At 44.0% G+C, this 17,712-nt stretch overlaps 1 protein-coding gene across 1 annotated transcript; it reads right to left on the minus strand.

Moving 5' to 3' along the window:
• Positions 1–224: 224 nt before the first annotated feature.
• Positions 225–15,143, minus strand: LARP6 (La ribonucleoprotein 6, translational regulator). The gene is made up of 3 exons (XM_079128808.1): positions 14,485–15,143; positions 4,930–5,140; positions 225–1,839 (listed from the first exon to the last, which is right to left on the minus strand). The coding sequence occupies exons 1-3, from the start codon at positions 14,682–14,684 to the stop codon at positions 772–774; spliced, it is 1,479 nt and encodes a 492-aa protein (XP_078984934.1). The 5' UTR covers positions 14,685–15,143; the 3' UTR covers positions 225–771.
• Between the last annotated feature and the right edge of the window lie 2,569 nt (positions 15,144–17,712).

The following is a 17,712-nucleotide window of genomic DNA, read 5'->3' on the forward strand; positions in this document are numbered from 1 at the left end:
AGTTTCCAGTGATGTCAACGCTGCTGGTCCAGGACCATATCTGGAGAAACATCATTACAAGCTAAGCTGCCTGCTCAGCAAGATTCACTGTGAAGAGAGAACTCACACCCTGTCGGGAGCCCCAAGGAGAGCCCAGAACCCAGGAAATGTGTCCCTGCTGAACTTTTCAGGGCCTCATGGCCTTTTCAGACTGGAACAATTTTTGTCAGGCACAATCTATGACCTCAGAGCCAGCACTCCCAGTGGGTATTTTATTATTTATTCACTTGACAGGAAACATACATTTGGTCCTATAAGACACCATGCTATAAGCTTATCTATTTGCCATTAAGAAACAAAACTCACCTTGGCTCTTAGGAAGCCCTAGCATGGCCAACCAAGGACAGCTCAATCACTGCAGGGAAAAAAGCAGTCCCCAAATGGGACCTGCTGCCAGACATTCTCCGGGACCCTCTGTCCCACAGCCCCTTCAGAGCCATCTCACACACACACACACACACACACACACACACATACACACACACACACACTGGGCATCATCAAAATAAAACAATGGCCATGCTGGGACAAATGGGTGTTCTGAACTAGAAGATGATCTCAAAACCATGGGTACCAATTTATATGCCTTACAAATATATAAATTAAGGGGTCTACATGTATACAAAATCTTGCAAAGAGGACTGAATTCCATTCTACATCATGCCAGGTATTTGTCAGAACCTTGAAAACAAAGGTGTTTTCACTGGAGCTGGTATTAAAAATAGAAGACATTTATACACAGGCCCTGCTCCTCTCATGTCCACCATGAAATCCTCTCGTGTTGTCAGGGCCCCGGGGCAGCCTCAGCACCCCTACAGGTAACCCATCTGCAGTCTGCATCTTCCGTGACAGCAGGGGACTTGCCCCCGGACTTTTTTCCTGTGTCCCCATCTCTGCTTGGCGGCGCCTCCGAACCCAGGGGCTGCCAGACGGTGTGATGCTACTGTCAGACGAGTAATCCATGCACTTGCGGAAGATCTCAGGACTGGTGCTGGAGTTCAGTCTACCTTCCTCAGCCAGTGGAGATTTTCTGGAAACACCTTTACGTTGGGCCAAGGGGCTGCTCCAAGGACTTGAGCATGGGGAGGCGTTTGGGCTCAGAAAGAGATTCTGGTGGCCAGAAGGGCTGAGCTTGTTGGTGACCACATGCCGTCGGCCAGCCATAGGAGATGTGGGATTGCTCTCGGGGTCAGAGGAGCTATTGGCAGAAGACTCGTCCCCCATGTATTGAAGCTCCTCAACCCTCTTGTTCAGGGACCTGTTGAGGTGAATGCTTGCAGGGGGCTCCTCATCATGGTTCTTATCTTTGGAAGGCTTCTTTTTGGGTGGTTTCATACCAATCAGGACAGCTTTCATGTTTTCTTTCCCCTGAGATTCTGTGAGCATAAACTCATGGGCTTTGATGGCTGCTTCCACCTCCTCAAACTCCACAATGGCACACTCTTGGGTCCCCACCTGGCTGTACCGGCTGCTGATCCTCCGGATATCAGGGGGCAGCTCTCTTCCAGGTTTGAGGATTCTCACTGATGAGATGATTCCAAAAGTCCCAAAGAGCTTGAGAAGGTGTTCCATAACCTTCTCCTGAACCCTTCCATTCTTCTGGGGGGTGGCCAGAGCCCACAGCTTGGGGGACAAGTGTAGATCATAGACCAGGAGCATCTTGCTGGGAAGGTTCTCGTTTGGAAACAGTGGGACGGGGGTGGTCCTCCTCACCTTCCGATGGTCCTCATTCAACTCAAGGGTCACTGAATACTTCAAAGCATGTGCTGTGGTTCTCCAGTCCCGTGTAAGGTGCTTCACCTGGAAAACATAAAGCAAAACTGAAATGGTACCTAATGTCCTTGTCTACCAAATCTCCTTCCTTCTCTTCCTCATGTGGGTAACTACTATGAGTATCCAGCCTCATACCTGACATGTGTGGGCACTTAAATATCTAGTGAATGAAAACACTTCCTATAACTGCAGAGGAGGGCAGCACAGTTCAGAGCTGTCCAACAGGACACTTCATGACAATGGAATATTTAATTCTGTACAAGTGTACAGGTTAAGCCTATAGGTTGGATCAAGGCTGTGCTATACATAGATCTAAGGCTCATCTCCATCTAGCAATGAGACCTCAACATTCAGTCTCTTAGTGCCTCAACTTCCTCATCTGTAAAATGAAAATGTTAGAAGTGTCTTCTCCATAGAGGTGTCATGAAGATTAAATACATTTAATCAAACAAAATACATTTACACAAACAGAAACACACCATTATACGTAAAATTTAGAATAGTGCCTTGCTCCCACAGAATATTCAATAATTATGTGCGGTCATTATTTCAAATTTTAGATGCTATCATTTTGATAGGACTTGGAAATTGTGACATTCACATACATTTCTGATATAGAGAAGGTTCCAAAAGATCTTCCCTATTTCTCTGCAATATCTCCAGAAAAATGACATGAACTGCTTCAAATTGGAATTAAATCCAGCTTGAGTCTCTTGAAGAATGATGAAATAATCCCTTCCTCCCCCTCCCTTGATGGAAACTGTGTGTATTGATGTTGCAGTATATGAAAGCTATATTTATATTGTAAAATAGTAATTTTCTAGAGGCCCACTTCCGGTGAAGGGAAAGCCAAGGAAAATGAATCATCCCAAAGAAACAGTGGAGGTGGGTGGGGTAGGTGACCTGAGCCAAGAGTGGCGAAATCACAGAGTCCTTTGAGGCCAGGCCAGTGAAATTGCTCTGCAAAGGAACTATGAACTCCAGGTACCCTGAGTCTGCGGCAGAAATTCATGGAAATCAACAAAGGAAGCCTCACTAACTGAGTGGAACAGGGAAACCGTGGTAGAGCAATAAATACAGACAGGCTCTGGAGAGAGAGCCTGTCTCTCTAGACTGTTCTCTGGAGGAAATGGCCAGACGTAGGCTTGCGGTGCAGGAACCACAAGTCACCTACACACAGAATCAATGGGTTGATCATTCTGATGTGGGCCAAGGGTGCAGAGGAGCAGACTCAGGTGTGAAGAAGATGATTGCTAGTCATGGTGAAGTTGTGAGAAAGCCAGGAAATGGCTCTACAGGGGTTAGACATGGTGGAATCTTCTCCAAAAACTGATATGGAAGGAACACTCTGGAGAGAAGAAGAAACTACCTCCTAAGCCTGAAGTCTGAGTAAGGAGTACTTGAGGGAAGACAAGTGCTGCCTTACTCAGAGGGCCGAGAAGTTTATGCAAGACCACATCCTAAGGTGAGAAAAGCAGGCTCTGGCAGGACCACAGGACCTCCAGAGCCAGCCAGCATCAGGGTCCTCCGGGAGAGTTCAGTTATAGTGTGAGAATCCTAGGCCTGTGTACTGACCCATCATTAGGAGTGTCCATGTACCACCTCAGAAAAGGAACCAGGCAGCTTCCACCCTTGTCCATAACTCCGTTAAGATTTTCGGAAACTTTGTAATTTCCCTATTTTTATAACCTTCATCATATGCTTCCCATTATGATTAGCAGGAAACCTTTTAGAATGAAAAGGGTGTTAGTTTTTTACTTAGGGGGTGTTAGAGCATCTGTCTCTATTCTGTAGCTGAATTTCAACAGAGAAGAATATTTCTGAATAGATTCACAAGTGGAAGCTTAAAAAGGAAAGCAAAACAGGCTAACTTTTGAGGCCCCTGGGGAGCACTAAAGGAATGTGCAGGATAATTCTACTGGCAGCTTCATTTGGGATCCCTGACAAACACTTTTCATGGGAGAGCTTGCTCACTGTTCTCTGGACATGAAATTCCCTTTCTCTTCTCCTGTATCTTAAAGATTCCTACTCATCCTCCAAGATCCTGTCCCAATTTCACTACTTCTGGGGAGATTTCTCAATTCTCCAAGCAGGGTTACTTGCTCCAATCAACTAACTCCTAGCAATACTTTCTTCTGTCTTTTGTAGGACTGTCTCTGGTCATATGGTAATCTACCACAGCTCTCTCCCTTTTATTGGATGGTCAGCTTTTCAAAGGCAGAAAGAATGCCATATTCATCTTGTATCTCCTGTACCTAACACAGCACTCAGCAAATGAAAAGAATGTTTGATGCATGATTAAAGGAGAGGGAGAGAGAGAGGGAGAGGGAGAGGGAGAGGGAGAGGGAGAGAAAAGAGCACACCCGTGGGTGAGGCAGAGAAGGGTTCTAAGAAGCAAAGCTCATCCCCAGTGCTCTCTGACAAAGTGCACAGGCAACTTGGCTGGGACCCACTTGTTACGCAGCCCATTATGCAACAGGCCGTGTGGTTCTTTTCCATTCCAGTAAATACACTTGACCCCAGAGACATAGAGTTCTTATTCCAACTGGTCTATCAACTCCCTGAGAAGCAGGGAGTTCAGAACCCAAATGCTGGTCTATGTACAACAGGGACAAGTGGTCTGCTGCTCAGTTTCAGCAGTTCTCAGACATCCTGTCTCTCTGAGGTATAGGTGAGGACCTTGTCATCACACGGAGAGCACATTGGAGTCTTGGAGAGGCTCAGCTCCCTGGGTTCTGGGTGCTCACTCCCTCCCTTTTTTTTACTCAAATTGACAAACGAAAAGATTGAATTTCATGTAATTCTTGGCTATGGACATTTTTCAAGGCCTTCAAGTGCCCCTATCCTGGTGCAGCAACCTCCTAGATACTCACCTATGAACAAGTCACAGTTTGTCATAACTGGACAGCTGAGACTTGACCCTTTTCATAATGTGCAAGTATCTTGTTAATAAGGACCCTAAATCCACTCTGTTCATCATTTTTCTCATGCCTCAGAGTCAACAAAAAAATGGCTACTCAACAGGATTCTAGGGAGGTGAAGAAAAAAAAAAAGTTGACTTCCACAACCCTCAGCACCTTTGATAGCCCAGAAGTGGCTTCCAAGGATCAACCCTACCTTCTTGAAGGAGGTGAGCAGCTTGACACTCACATAGCCCAGCTTGTTTCTCCTCACATGCTTCAGCAGGAAGGCGTCCTTCTCCAGGTTTTCGTCAGAAAAGTAGAATTCGATCTGATCCACCAGCTTCTTGATGAGGTCCTCATCCGGGGGCTTCCACTCCTCCTCCAGGTCCTCATGTTCGTTCTCGCCCCCACTTGTAATGGTGCCACTGAGGCCAGAAGGAGACACAGAGTTACGGGTCAAACTGTGCCCTCAAACCACGATGCCTATGTTGAAGTCCTAGACTAGAAGCTCAGAAGTTGATCTTATTGGAAGGTGGGGTCATTGCAGAAGGAAACAGTAGAGACAAGGTCATAGTGGAGTAGAATGGACTCGGTTCAGTATGACTCGGGTCCCTATTAAAAGGGCAAATATGGACACAGACACACACAGAGAATGCCATGTGAAGATGGAGGTAATATCGCAGAAACCAACACACCACAAATTGTTCCTGGAAGCAAGGGGAAAGCCTGGAACAGACCCTTCCCCAGCACCTTGAAGAGAAAGCACAGCCCTACTGACACCTTGGCTTCAGACGCTGGATGTCCAGAACCATGAGACAACACATATCTGCTGTTCCAGACCACCCAGTTGGTGGCTCTTTGTCATGGCAGCCCTAGGAAACTGGACTAGGTTACGCCCTAACTGGACTCCTCAGAGGCAATGAGTGAACTAGACTCCTCATGTAACCATAAAGGGATGGATTTTGTCCCCAGCTATCTAAGAAGTCAAGCTTTTACTAAATATGGAGGATCATTATCATAACAAGACCCACTGCTGACATTTAGGTGTGATCTGCCATTGGCCAAATGCTTTTCACACTGACTAGTTATTTTTCCCTCTTCACTGCTCCTACCTGCAAATTCAGTATCTGGGAGACAGTGTTGCAGAGTAATTTGGTCTTGTAACAAGATCCCCCATACTTGTGATAAAGAGAAACTTGATTTCTTTGATCACTGGGGACATAATCTATTCCTTTGTAGCCATATGCTCACTGCCTCTGAGGAATCCAGTTTAGATGTGACCCAAAGTACAGTCAAGGACAGATGCTTGGGGAATAGTACATTAGAAATGGGAGGAGAAAGAGATGACAAAAGACACACGGGCAGAAGAATCATAAAAGTAAAGTCACCTAAGCCCAAGAGGACAGAGAACCTCAAGAAGGTGGTCAAAGGTGCCAGATCCTGTAGCAGGGCAAGAAGACCAAGATGGAGAAGAGGCACTGGAATGCGACAAACAAGCTCTTTGGTGATGTCCAGAGGCACAGGACAGGTTGGGGGAGGAGGTGTGCCCCAGAAGGTCTGCCCAAGCCTGGCTGGACAAACCTCCTCTTCTCAATCCAGTCTGAGACAGGTTCATCTTCAGTGAGGAAAGCCAGCATGGCAGACCTGAGGAGAGACAGGAGGCCCCAGGGTAGGCACTGGTGAGACTGAGATCACACTGCCTCCCTCCTGGCATGTCTCATGTGTTGAGTTCAGCTTTTACATAGCATTGCCTGCTGTAGTTTGGGAGTAGGATGTAGTGGTGGGACGGTCACTTTTGTTGTCCATTTTCCTCTGATAAATGAAGCCTTTGTAGTAAGTTAAATCATTATACCAATATCCCTGAGTCTACCTCAAACTCTTCACTCCCCATTATCATCCTGTCCCCTGCTGTTTTACTCACAACCTTATCAGCTGGCCTCAGAATTCTCTATGTGTTTGTCATTATTTTATTTGACTAGTTCTGCATTTATGTTCAAAATGAGGATTTGGGGTGGCTTATGTCCCCAAATCCCTTCTTTAATTTTTAAATTTTTATTTTTCAATCTTCTATTAGCCTTCTATTTATTTTAAACAATACATTTAAAGTGGTTTCTTATTCCATCAACTGGTTTTTCAATTATTCCTCACCATACAGATGTGCATATTATTGGCCTACCTTTTCCTCTACCATGACTTCCACGTCCAACTCTCCAAGTTCAATCAGATGTACCTTTATTTCATTTTGCTGTGGTTCATAATATTTCATCCTATTCTCTAATAGTCCATCTTTTATCTACAGATACTACAAATTAAAAGTTTATCAGTTTTATTTTATTATTATGCCTATATAAATATGTATCCTGCAGGGCGAAGTCATTTACTAAAATTATATTGCTCTTTTTGAAGTCCTGTTAGTTAACTTCCGCTGAACTGATCTCCTATGTGTACCATAGGAGAGTTCTTAGTCTCTAAGAACTCTTTTTGGCCTTTGGATTGTTCCCTTTTAAGAGGATCTTGTTCTTTTTTTGTTCATCCAATAGCTTAAATTCTCTCAGGATACTATTCGAAGTATGACTCTTTTAAACTCTTTTGTTTCTAACATCATCATCTCTTTGTTCTCTGGAGTCAGTTCTTCCATTTAACTTCCACGCCACTGATAGGCTTCGTGAGACTAAATAAACAATTCATTTTTTCTGCATTTAATTTTCAAGAAACTATTTTCAAAAAATTATTTTAGAACAGTTTTAGATTTACAAAAGAGCTATGAAAACCGTACGGATAGGTTCCCATATACCCCATATTAGGCTTGCCTATCACTAACATCTTATATCTTAGTATATGGTACATTTGTCACCATTAGTGAACTAATAATTATACATTATTATTATTAGCTAAATTCTATACTTCATTCAGATTTTTTTCGTTTTTACCTACGGGATTCTATCCAGGATACCGTATTACATTTAGTGGTCAAGTCTCCATATGCTCCCCTGGGCTGTGAGTTCTCTGATTTTTCTTGTTTTTGATGACCATGCAGGCATTGCAAAGTACTGATCAGGTATTTGCAGATGTCCCTCAATTGGGATTTCTGTGATGTTTTTGTCAGGATTAGATTAGGTTCATGAGATTTGGGGAAGGGGACCACAGAGGTAAAGTTCCAAGCTCAGCCACATCATATTAGAGTACAAACTATCAATCAAACTTAGTAACTATGGATATTAACCTTGATCACCTGTCTGAGGTGCCTTCTCCACAGCAAAATTACTCCTTTTCCCCCTCTTCTATACTATATTCTTTGGAAGAAAATCACAATATACAGCCTACACTTATGGAAGGTGAGTTAAACTCTGTGGTATTAATTTTGAAGAATGAATGTCCAGGTTGCCTTTTCTTGGCAGGGTGGGTCGTTTTATGCTCCTACTGATTTTCTTTCTAGGGGGCCCTATGTACTTCACGGATGGGGCATGCCAAGTGGCAGGCTTCTCTTTAGGGTGAACAGGCAGGGACTCAAATCAGTTGGGGTCTTCTACCTAAAAGGAGGCTTTACTCTGCAGTTACCAGTTCTACCTTAGCATTATTAGATCTCCATAGTGAGTTCATTTAATTCCGTTAGAAAAGAATCTTGTTTTTTTTGTCCTCCTTGAAAGTAAATGATATGTTGCCTGCTACTTTTCATTGGCAGGCAGAGAGGCTGAGAAATGGTTCTAAAGAATTTAAATTACCTCCCAGATATTTGCATCTCTTTTTATTCTTGCATCCTTCATACATTTCCCAACCGCAGCCTTTCTAGAGTTCTGTCTTCCCACCTCCCACCCGCTCTTGTGTTATATTTTTGGGCTACAGCCACCTCCGTTATGTGCCATGTTACATGTTTTAAAGGACAGCTATAATATGTAACTTTTTTTCTTTAATAAAAATAATAGTAGTAGTACTAATAATGAAAGGTTTTCTATTACCTACTAAATAAAATCTAAAGTCCTTAGCTTCATACTCAGATTCCTTTAGAACCTGGCTGTACCTAGCTTCGAAACTTATTTCCATCTATCTGCTTTCAAATCCTCTGCTCCAAGCAAATAGAAAGATCACAGTTCCATGTGTCACAAGTTTTCCAGACTCTCTGCCTTGGTATGCTGCTCCCATCTCTGTGAATATTTGTACTGTGGCTACTTGTGTGCATATCTTATTAGCACCCTGAATCCCAAGTTAAGGGTAAGATTCACAGTGGTTCTTTTCATTCTAAAACCATTTCAGAGCCTTGCACATAATAGGAATTTTAAAAGAATCAGCAAGATAAAACAAATAGTTACCTATCTGCGTGAAGTTTCTTTTGACCCACTTCTAGAATAAGATAATGAATCAGAGATGGTCCAAAACAGCAACCAAATTGATAATGAAACATATAAAACATGAAGCAGAGTCAAAAGGTAAAGGTTCTGGAATGGGGGTGTAGTTCAGTGATGGAGCACTTGCCTAGCATGTACAAGGCTCTGGGATCCATGCCAGGCACCACAAAAGCCAAAACCAAAAAATTAAACGCTCTTCACCGAGACAGGTTGAAAATATTCAGGTATGTTCTCAACTTTGGAAAAGGCAGCACAGGAACAATCTCATTTTATATGCCACTAGTAGAGGCCATGTCCTATGTTTGGGTGGACCACAGTTCTTATATATTTATTATGGAGATCATGACCTTCCTTTCTAACCCTGTCTTCTGCCATGCTGCTCAACCTATTCCCTAGGTCCTGAAAAGGGGTATAACTGGTGGAAGGCTCTGCAGATCTAAACAATGGTTTGTGGTAGGGAGTAGAGATAATGTATATAAAGTGCTTAGTTCCTCAGTTGGCACAAATTGGCATTAATAAAGGGAGCCTTTCATTATTATGACCCAGAGTAGGGAAAAGGTAGCTCATGCAACATCCCTGAAACATTTCAGAGAGAAAAAAACCTAGATGAGTGTGTTTGTTAAATGAAAAGCTATTGTGTTCAGTGGTTTTATTATTCATAGTAGTGCTTAGTATTATAATTTTGAATCATTCTGACACATTGTAAGAAAAGCAAATAAGAAAATATATTTATGTCATTAGGAATCAAGATCATCAGTATAAAGAATAAAATAAGAAAACAGCAAAAACCCTGTAGTGTTAAATTTGAATAGGAATTATCAATAAAAACTTATCTTTCAAAAGCATATATATATATATATTTTATTCTGGTTGCATTGAAAGAACCTAAAAGCAATTATGCCCTAGTGGAAATTAGCACTTTTATTCCATATCTTGGTTCCTAAACACTTTCTCACTAGTATTTGAAAAACTGTGTATTTCTGTGGAAATAGCTGGCCTCCATGCCTGGAGTAGGAAAGTACAAATCAAGCCTGCAATATCTGATACCCAAAGAAAAGAAGTGTTCAAAGACTAATGGACATGTTCCTAAAGGATGCACTGAAAACAGCGTGAGGAGTTCTTGGAGTTACATTATAGACATTTTGCACATCAAAAATAGTGATCATAACTCATTATTGAAAAGTGAGCAAATAAAAATCCATGAGTGAGAAAGGAAGTGAGTTCAAACTTGAGGGAGGCCCCTCATTTGAAGTATTTGTCATGATTGTTACACCAACTACTCTCTTTGAAAATTGATAATTAAGGGAGAATGACTTTTTCCTTAACCCTTGATCAATCCAGATGATGAAGCAGATCTCTTTTTTTGTAGAACACTAACCAATAAAGGTACAAAGAATGGCAAAATTAGAAAATTACCGATTTGTAATTCCCAATGAAGCAATGGACTCAGGTGAGGATCATGAATGAAGTTAACACCATTAGTTGAAGGTGATGTGAAAGAATATTCACAAGAAGACTAACTTAGAAGCAAAGATAAGTTTCTAAAAACATGCAACCTCCCAAGACCAAGTTATAAAGAAACTTAAAATTTAAACAGATCAATAACAAGTAGGGAGATTGAATCAGTAATCAAAAACCTCCCATCAAAGAAAAGAGCAGGATGCGATGACTTCACTGCTAAATTCTACCAAACATTTACCAGAAGAACAAATATCAGTCCTTTCCAAGCTGTTCCAAAAAACTGAGGAGGAGGGAATCCTTCCAAACTCATCTTACCAGGCCAGTATTACCCTTGTATTAAAGCCAGACAAGAGCACTACAAGAAAAGAAATTTACAGGCCAAAATCTCTGATGAACATAGATGCAAAAAACTTCAGCAAAAGAGTAGCAAACTGAACTTAACAGCACATCAAAAGGATCATTTGCCAGTCTTGGTGACATCTGCCTGTAGTCTCAGCTACTCAGGAGGTTGAGGCAGGAGGAAGGCTTAAGCTCAGGAGTTTGAGACCAACCCGAGTAACATAGCAAGACCACCATGTCTTTTATGAATAAATAAATAAAAGGATCATTTACAACAATCAAGAGGGATTTATCTCTGGGACACAGGGATGGTTCAACACATGCAAATCAATAAATTTGATACATCATGCAACAAAATGGACAAACTTACATGTTTCTTGCTAATTGCAAAGGGGAAAAAACATACCTGTACAATGGAGAATCTGCCTTACTGAAGTAGTCACATTTAGCATCACTAACGGTGGGATGCTTCCTGAGGTGATGCAACATAAAGTTCCAGGCATGGCCTATGAAGTGTTCTTGTCAGAATGTTTCATCTGGATTGAATCCAAAGCTTAGCCCTAACTTTCAGTTTATAGGAAGCACATGGTGCAAAGGAGCAAGTTCAATGAGACTATGAGGATGTAATCAGACCAATTCAAAAAATGAGACATTCAGTACAAGGTCTGGCTTCTTCTGTTCAAAATAATAAGGCATTAGGAAAAAAAAAAAAAAAGGTAGCAATGTTCTAGATTCTAGAGAGACATAATGGTCAAAAGTCTGAACCTGGATTGACTGGGTTCTAGTTTGAGGGTAAAAGGTAACATCTGTAAAAGGCAACTGTGAGATAACTGGGGGAATACTAGAATGTGGAATTTGGCTATTAGATGATCAGAGTGATTATATTAGGGAATTGTTGTCCATTAGCTAGAATAATAGTGTTATGATTTTATAAGGGATGCCATTATCAAGAGTTACAAAACAAAATATTTAGGGTACAAATCTTGTGTTCTTACATACAGCATACTTCCAAATGGTTCAGGGGAATCCACACACATTAAACAAGCATCAAAAACATGGCAAAATAATAACAACTGTTAAACTTAAATGGTGAGTAAATGAATGTTCACAGTACTATTCCTTCATATTTCCTTATTTTGAAAATTTATGTTAAGAAAGTAAAAATAAAAGGAAAGGTTTTTTAAATGAGTGAGATATTGGAAGAAGGCTAATGAACATTTAGAAGTTACAGAGATTTATTTTTTATTGTTAATTTATCCCTTGTTTCCCTGGGGAAAGCCAGGTGTTAGGCTAGGGACTAGACACGAAGAGGCCTCGGACAGGCAATTTCCTTCAAGGACTCTCTATTCTAGGGGAAGGGAGAAACATGGTTCTCAATCAGGACGAAGGAAGTTCAACGGCAGACACGTGCATTCTATTCATAGTGTGCCTACTCCTTTCTGGGTGCTGTGCTGGGTGCTGAAGATACAATGAGAACAGAACAAGCATAATCCTTGGATTCACAGAGCTCCTATCTTATGAAGGAGGCAGAACTAGTGAATTACAACTGTGGTGAGTATTAGGTCTAAAATGTATGGAACACTACAGCAACACTGAGGAGAGGAGACAAACCTAGCTCAGGAAGGATTTGGGGTGGAAGGCAGGGAAGTTCAAAAGGCTGACTAGGATCTAGAGGTGGGAGAGCAGAGGCATGTAGACAGGAAACAGGCTCCCATGCTCAGTGAACTAGAAGCAAATGATACTGCAAGAACATGAAACAAGACAGGCAGGGAAAGAAGCCATGGCTTGAGGGGATGATGTAGGTGGGTACAGCATCTTAACAAGCAGATTTTGGGATCTGGGCTTTCTCCTGTAGGCACTAGGAGACGAGAACATTCACACAGGGCGGTGGCTGCTGACACGCCAGACTGGGTCCAAACAGGGGACAGCGTTTATCCTGTTCTTGGCTGCATCTCCTCAAGTTCTGGATTCCTGCCTGCTGGATTCTATCAGCTCCACTACCCTCAAGAGCCCCAGGGATTTTTCTGGGGTCAACTCTATGCCAGTGGGCAGCAGGAAGTGCTTTCAGACTGAAAGCTCCATCAGCCTCAAGCACATGGAGCAGAGAAAGAAAAAGGACAGCTCTGGAGGGAGAGTGTGAGGGGTGAGGCAAGAGGCCCACCCATATTGAGGACCAATTTCTCCTAGACCTCCACAGGGGATCTTTCCAAGCTTAGGAAATAAGTAGGGCTTTAATCCTGGCTAATGTAGTCTCCAAGATAGGAGCAGATTTATTTGCCCTCGGTAAGAAGAAAATAACGTCAGAAGGATAAACATGCAGAGCTATTATACATGACCTCTGAAGTTATTTGACTAGGTGGGTGCCTTCTCAAGACTCTGAGTTGTCAGTTACTGCAGTTTCATCATTTTTATACACTCAGTACTAAGCACAGAGTCGCATGAATCAGGCTTTTAGTATACAAAGTGCTGATAGATCTTCTTTGTCATATGCTGTGGTACAGTTTTCCTGTCCTAAATGGTGGGGTTGGACTTTACTCCTCCCTTAGCTGTCTCCTCTGGTCTGCCCTGAATCTCTGGGTTCCTAAGTCAAAACCCTTTTAACTGGGGAATGAATGGCTCTGGTCCCAGTATCCTTACACCCAGCCTTTAGTATTCTCTCAGTGAATTAAATATATGCCTGCCAGGGATAATCCAGCAGAGCCTTAACAGCTGAAAGCCTGTGCAGAGTCCCAGAGGAAAGAGGGTTCTTACTGAATGCCTCTTGGCATTTCCTAGAATTTGCAAGTTGCCATTGCCCTAGTCATTCCTGTGGATACTCCATGCTGTATCTCCTTTTAACAATCACAGTTCTGAAGGGCCTGGGTATTAGTGGACAGAGCCTAAGGTATCTGGCTGAGGACAAAAAGCTCAGGACCCAGGGGCAAGGTTAGACAGGTGCCATGCCACACCAACCTCAAGTCATCTATCAACCAGGAATCTCACCCCTACCCCCAGGCAGCAAGATGATGCGGCCAGGGGAGAAGGCTATGTGACACTGGGAATTCCCGGGCCGGGGGTGGGGCGGCTAGCGGGGGCAGGGGTTGTATAGGTACAGCAGCAAAACCTCAAATCAGGGCAAGAGCGCTCTCCCCACCATGAAATCACCCCTTCTTGAAGTCCCATCAGCAAGTGTCTGTGCCTGGCCTGCTCTCACCCTGAGGCGATGACGGCAATGAGGGATCCAAAGGACCACTCTCAAGCCTCAGGGATGAAGGCTAGGCGGTTGGGATGAGCTTTGGGGAGGGGATTTTTGGGAGAGACTACACGGAGGGGACGTCTCCTCCAGAACAGGGAATGGCTAGGCTGGCCCATGTAGGTCTTCCTCCCGGATCTCAGAGTACCCCACGTTCACCCCTTAGAAACCCGCCGCTAGCCCTGGAGCCGTATCGGGTTAAGAAGCTGCGGACTGGGGAACAGACGGCTGCCAAAAGCCAGTTCTGACTCAGTGGGACAACCCAGAGCCGCTTCCCTCTTGGCGGGGCTGACTCAACCGCTCTGCCCGTAGAGGAGCAGCGCGCTGTCAGCTACCCCGACTCGCGTTTTCGCCTCCGGGTCCCCCTCCGCCAGGCCCGCACCGCCGCGCCTACCTGTGCCCGCGGCTCGGCTCCTCCTCGCTGGCACTGCCCCAGCCTGGGCTGAGGTACCGAGCCGAGTCCCCAGCGCTCCGCGTCTCCGCCCCCTCCTCCTCGTCTTCTAGCTCCTCCACGTCCTCGGCCTCCTGAATGGCGACACGGATCTGCACAGTCGTCTCGGGTCCGGGCAGAGCCTCCTCGCCGGGCTGGGCCATGGCTTGCGGGCGCGCGGGTACTGCGACACCGCCGGGGTCTCCGCGCCGCAAGGCCCAGCCAGCCGGGTGGCAGCAACTGCGACTACCCGGCCCGGGCGGCGCGAGTGCGGCCACTGCTCGGCCCAGGGGAGGGACCGGGGGTCGCCGCGGCCCGCCCCACGCCGCTGCCGCCGGCACCGCCCCGACCGCTAGCTGAGCGCCGGCGCAGGCGGGGCCGCGGCGGGGGTGACTTCCTCTGCTCTCCCGCTGCGGCCTGTTGGGGAATGCTCCTCGGGCCCCTGGACCCTTCCCTCCGTCCTCCAGCTGTTGGCAGGGCCCCAGCCCAGAGGAGGTGGCACAACTCCCCTCCTCTCGCCTTCTCTCTAGGGCTGCCTGCGCGGGGAGGGGCGCAACGCATCTGACTTCGTAGTTTGGACTTGACTCTGGGGGCGCAAGGCACAGATACTAGCTTAAGGGGATTCTGTGTTCCCTGCGTGTCTTTCACCATAACCTGCAAAAATGAGAGAAAATCTCCTTTAGTCTCTTTGGTATAACCACCTTAGACTGCATCTTATGAGGTCAGTTACTTGGCTCTGTACCAGTGGTTCTCAAAGTATGGGGTCCTAAGACCAGCCATCCCTGGGAACTGGTTAGAAATGCAAATTCTCAGGCCCATCCAGACCTCCTGAACCAGAATCTGCGATTCAGAACTTGGTGCTTTAACAAGTCCTCTAGATGATGCTGAAGTTCCCTAAGTTTGACAACCAGTGGTCCTTATAGAGTATGCCTTACATATAATAAGCACACAAATGTTTGTTGAGTGAATAAGGGGAGCCGTTGAAATGCAGGTACATTCTAAAGCCCTGACACCTTTTCACTTGTAGTTTGAGTCCCATCTCACCCCTGCAAATGTAGACCTGAAACTAGGGACAGGGGCATAGACATGAATAAGACTTGAATCCAATTTCGTGAGGCTCTTAATTTAGGACCTTAAACATTATTTATCATATCAATTTGTTATACTGGACTGCTCCAAAAGTAGTATCCTTGGAGATACAAAATGTATCAAAATGTATCCTTGGAGATACATTTGTTCTGAAATAGGAAAGCAAGGCAGGAGAAGCTCAGGAAATAGGAAATAGGTGTTTTTGAACACTCGTGTTGAAAAAGAACACCATGCATAGGGCCCTAGTGTGTGACAGCTCTACTCCGCTTTTTTACAGTGTGGGGGATTGAACCAGGGCTTCATACATGCTAGGCAAACACTCCACAGCTGAGCTACAACTCCAGCGTGATAGCCCCTCTTTTTAAGATTTGACTAGAATCTGTCTCTCCCGGGACACAGAAGTCCTAGAATGAGTAAGTGAAGAAAGAGAGAACCCCTGGGTGCCACAGCTCTTTCTGCACCAGAATAGCTCGTAGCCAGGGATCTGGGAAGAAGAGGCAAGTGGTCAAGAGTATCTTTGACATATCAGTTGTACCTGCTTCCAGGCTGACAAGGGTTCTAGAACATACCTGTGATGAGGCTCTAGAGGAAAGAGATTTGCAGCAGGCTTCATGCCTTCCAGTCTGATAACTTTTCTTCCTGAGTTTCACCAAGCAATACACATTATCTCATTTGAACCATCATATGTAGCAAAGACATCGTGCTACCCTCTGTAATAGCTTGCATTAGAATTAAGTTTACAGTTTCTGAAAAATTTGTACATACTTTATCTCAGGGTTTCCAAATGCCTTATCATGAGAGGCCACTGGGGACTTTTCTAAAAATACAAATACTAGAAATATGGTTTGAGAACTGATAAGTGGTGGGGGAATCTGGCCCACAGAAGTATTTTATTTGGTTAGAGTTTTGAAATAAAGAAATTGAATTTATATGCTCTTTGATCTAAATATGTCAGCCATATTGTTTTTTATTTTATTTATTTCTGACTCCCCATAAAAGAATTTTGGATCTAGAAAAGATTTCAGATATTGTCCAGCCCTGAGATCCTCCTGGTAGGGAATGGGTACACTCAAGGGTATAAAAGGGTATAAATTTTTCATCCAGGTCTGTACTAAGCTATAGGGTTGATATGGAGCATCTTTCCCAGATATCAATTTTACTCAAATATCTGAGAGAAGAGATGTATGTGTATACTAAAATAACTTGGAATATCTGTGAAATGAATATAAAACTCCATGGAATTTTTTATGGCAACTTCACATAAGTTTCCCATGTGTAATTACTGGCTCAGCATCATGCCTGGAGGGGAAGACAGAAACCCTCATCTGCACTTGAAGGGCATCAATCATTTTTCAAATGAGGAAAGGCTTGTAGGAAAGGGTCTCTTCTTCCACTTCATTGCACCTCCTGTCTGTCTTGCAGAGAGCCTGCATCTAGAACATATGTTGACTTAATTGGGTTGGTTCTACCCACACATCCCATCATTTGTGGCACTAGTGAAAAAACCAGTGATTTTAAAGAGCTCCTTCTGGTTCCTAGCTCCTTTCTCCCCAAAGCCATGGCAGGGGAAGAGGCCAGTCCTCGCCAGGGCCATCTAGAGCATCATTGCAGGGGGCTTGTACACTCTCAAGATGATTAGTAAAGTCTCTTTAAACAAAATTATAACCTCAGCCTGGAGCTTTCCCTTTCCCTGAATCTTGAGGGCTAATTTTCATAGTAAACTTGAAATGGGAAATCACTTTCTCCTGAGTTTTTCTGAGGATGAAACAAAACAGGGAATATGTGCACAAATCAACAGGGTGGACTGTGGTTAGGTTGAAGCAAAAACTCAACCCTGGAAGACCTTTCCAGTACATAAAACATGTTGTTTTGGAATCAGCTGGAAATACTTTTTAGTGTGTCTGGCACAAAAGTTGGAAACCAAGAACTTGGAATAAGATGTTAATGTGGAGAAATTGGGATGGGACTAAGCATTGAAGAGAAAAGTTAGGGGGTTCTCATTAAAAGGTCTGATTTTAACTGTAAGTTAAGAGGACTTTTTTTTTTTTTATTGACCCATTTCATTTGTTTAAGCATGTACCAAATACCCAGGCCCTAGACTGC

The sequence above is a fragment of the Sciurus vulgaris genome, assembly GCF_902686455.1.
Source record: "Sciurus vulgaris genome assembly, chromosome: 2".
Lineage (NCBI taxonomy): Eukaryota > Metazoa > Chordata > Mammalia > Rodentia > Sciuridae > Sciurus > Sciurus vulgaris.

What these genes read in the sequence shown, in the direction of transcription:
- LARP6 (XM_079128808.1), bottom strand. Translation starts at nt 14,684, where the DNA reads ATGGCCCAGCCCGGCGAGGAGGCTCTGCCCGGACCCGAGACGACTGTG. An exon ending in GAGCCGAGCCGCGGGCACAG is followed by an intron (nt 5,141 to 14,484) that starts GTAGGCGCGGCG and finishes TTCTGGCCTCAG; the next exon opens with TGGCACCATTACAAGTGGGG. An exon ending in TGCTCACCTCCTTCAAGAAG is followed by an intron (nt 1,840 to 4,929) that starts GTAGGGTTGATC and finishes TATGTTTTCCAG; the next exon opens with GTGAAGCACCTTACACGGGA.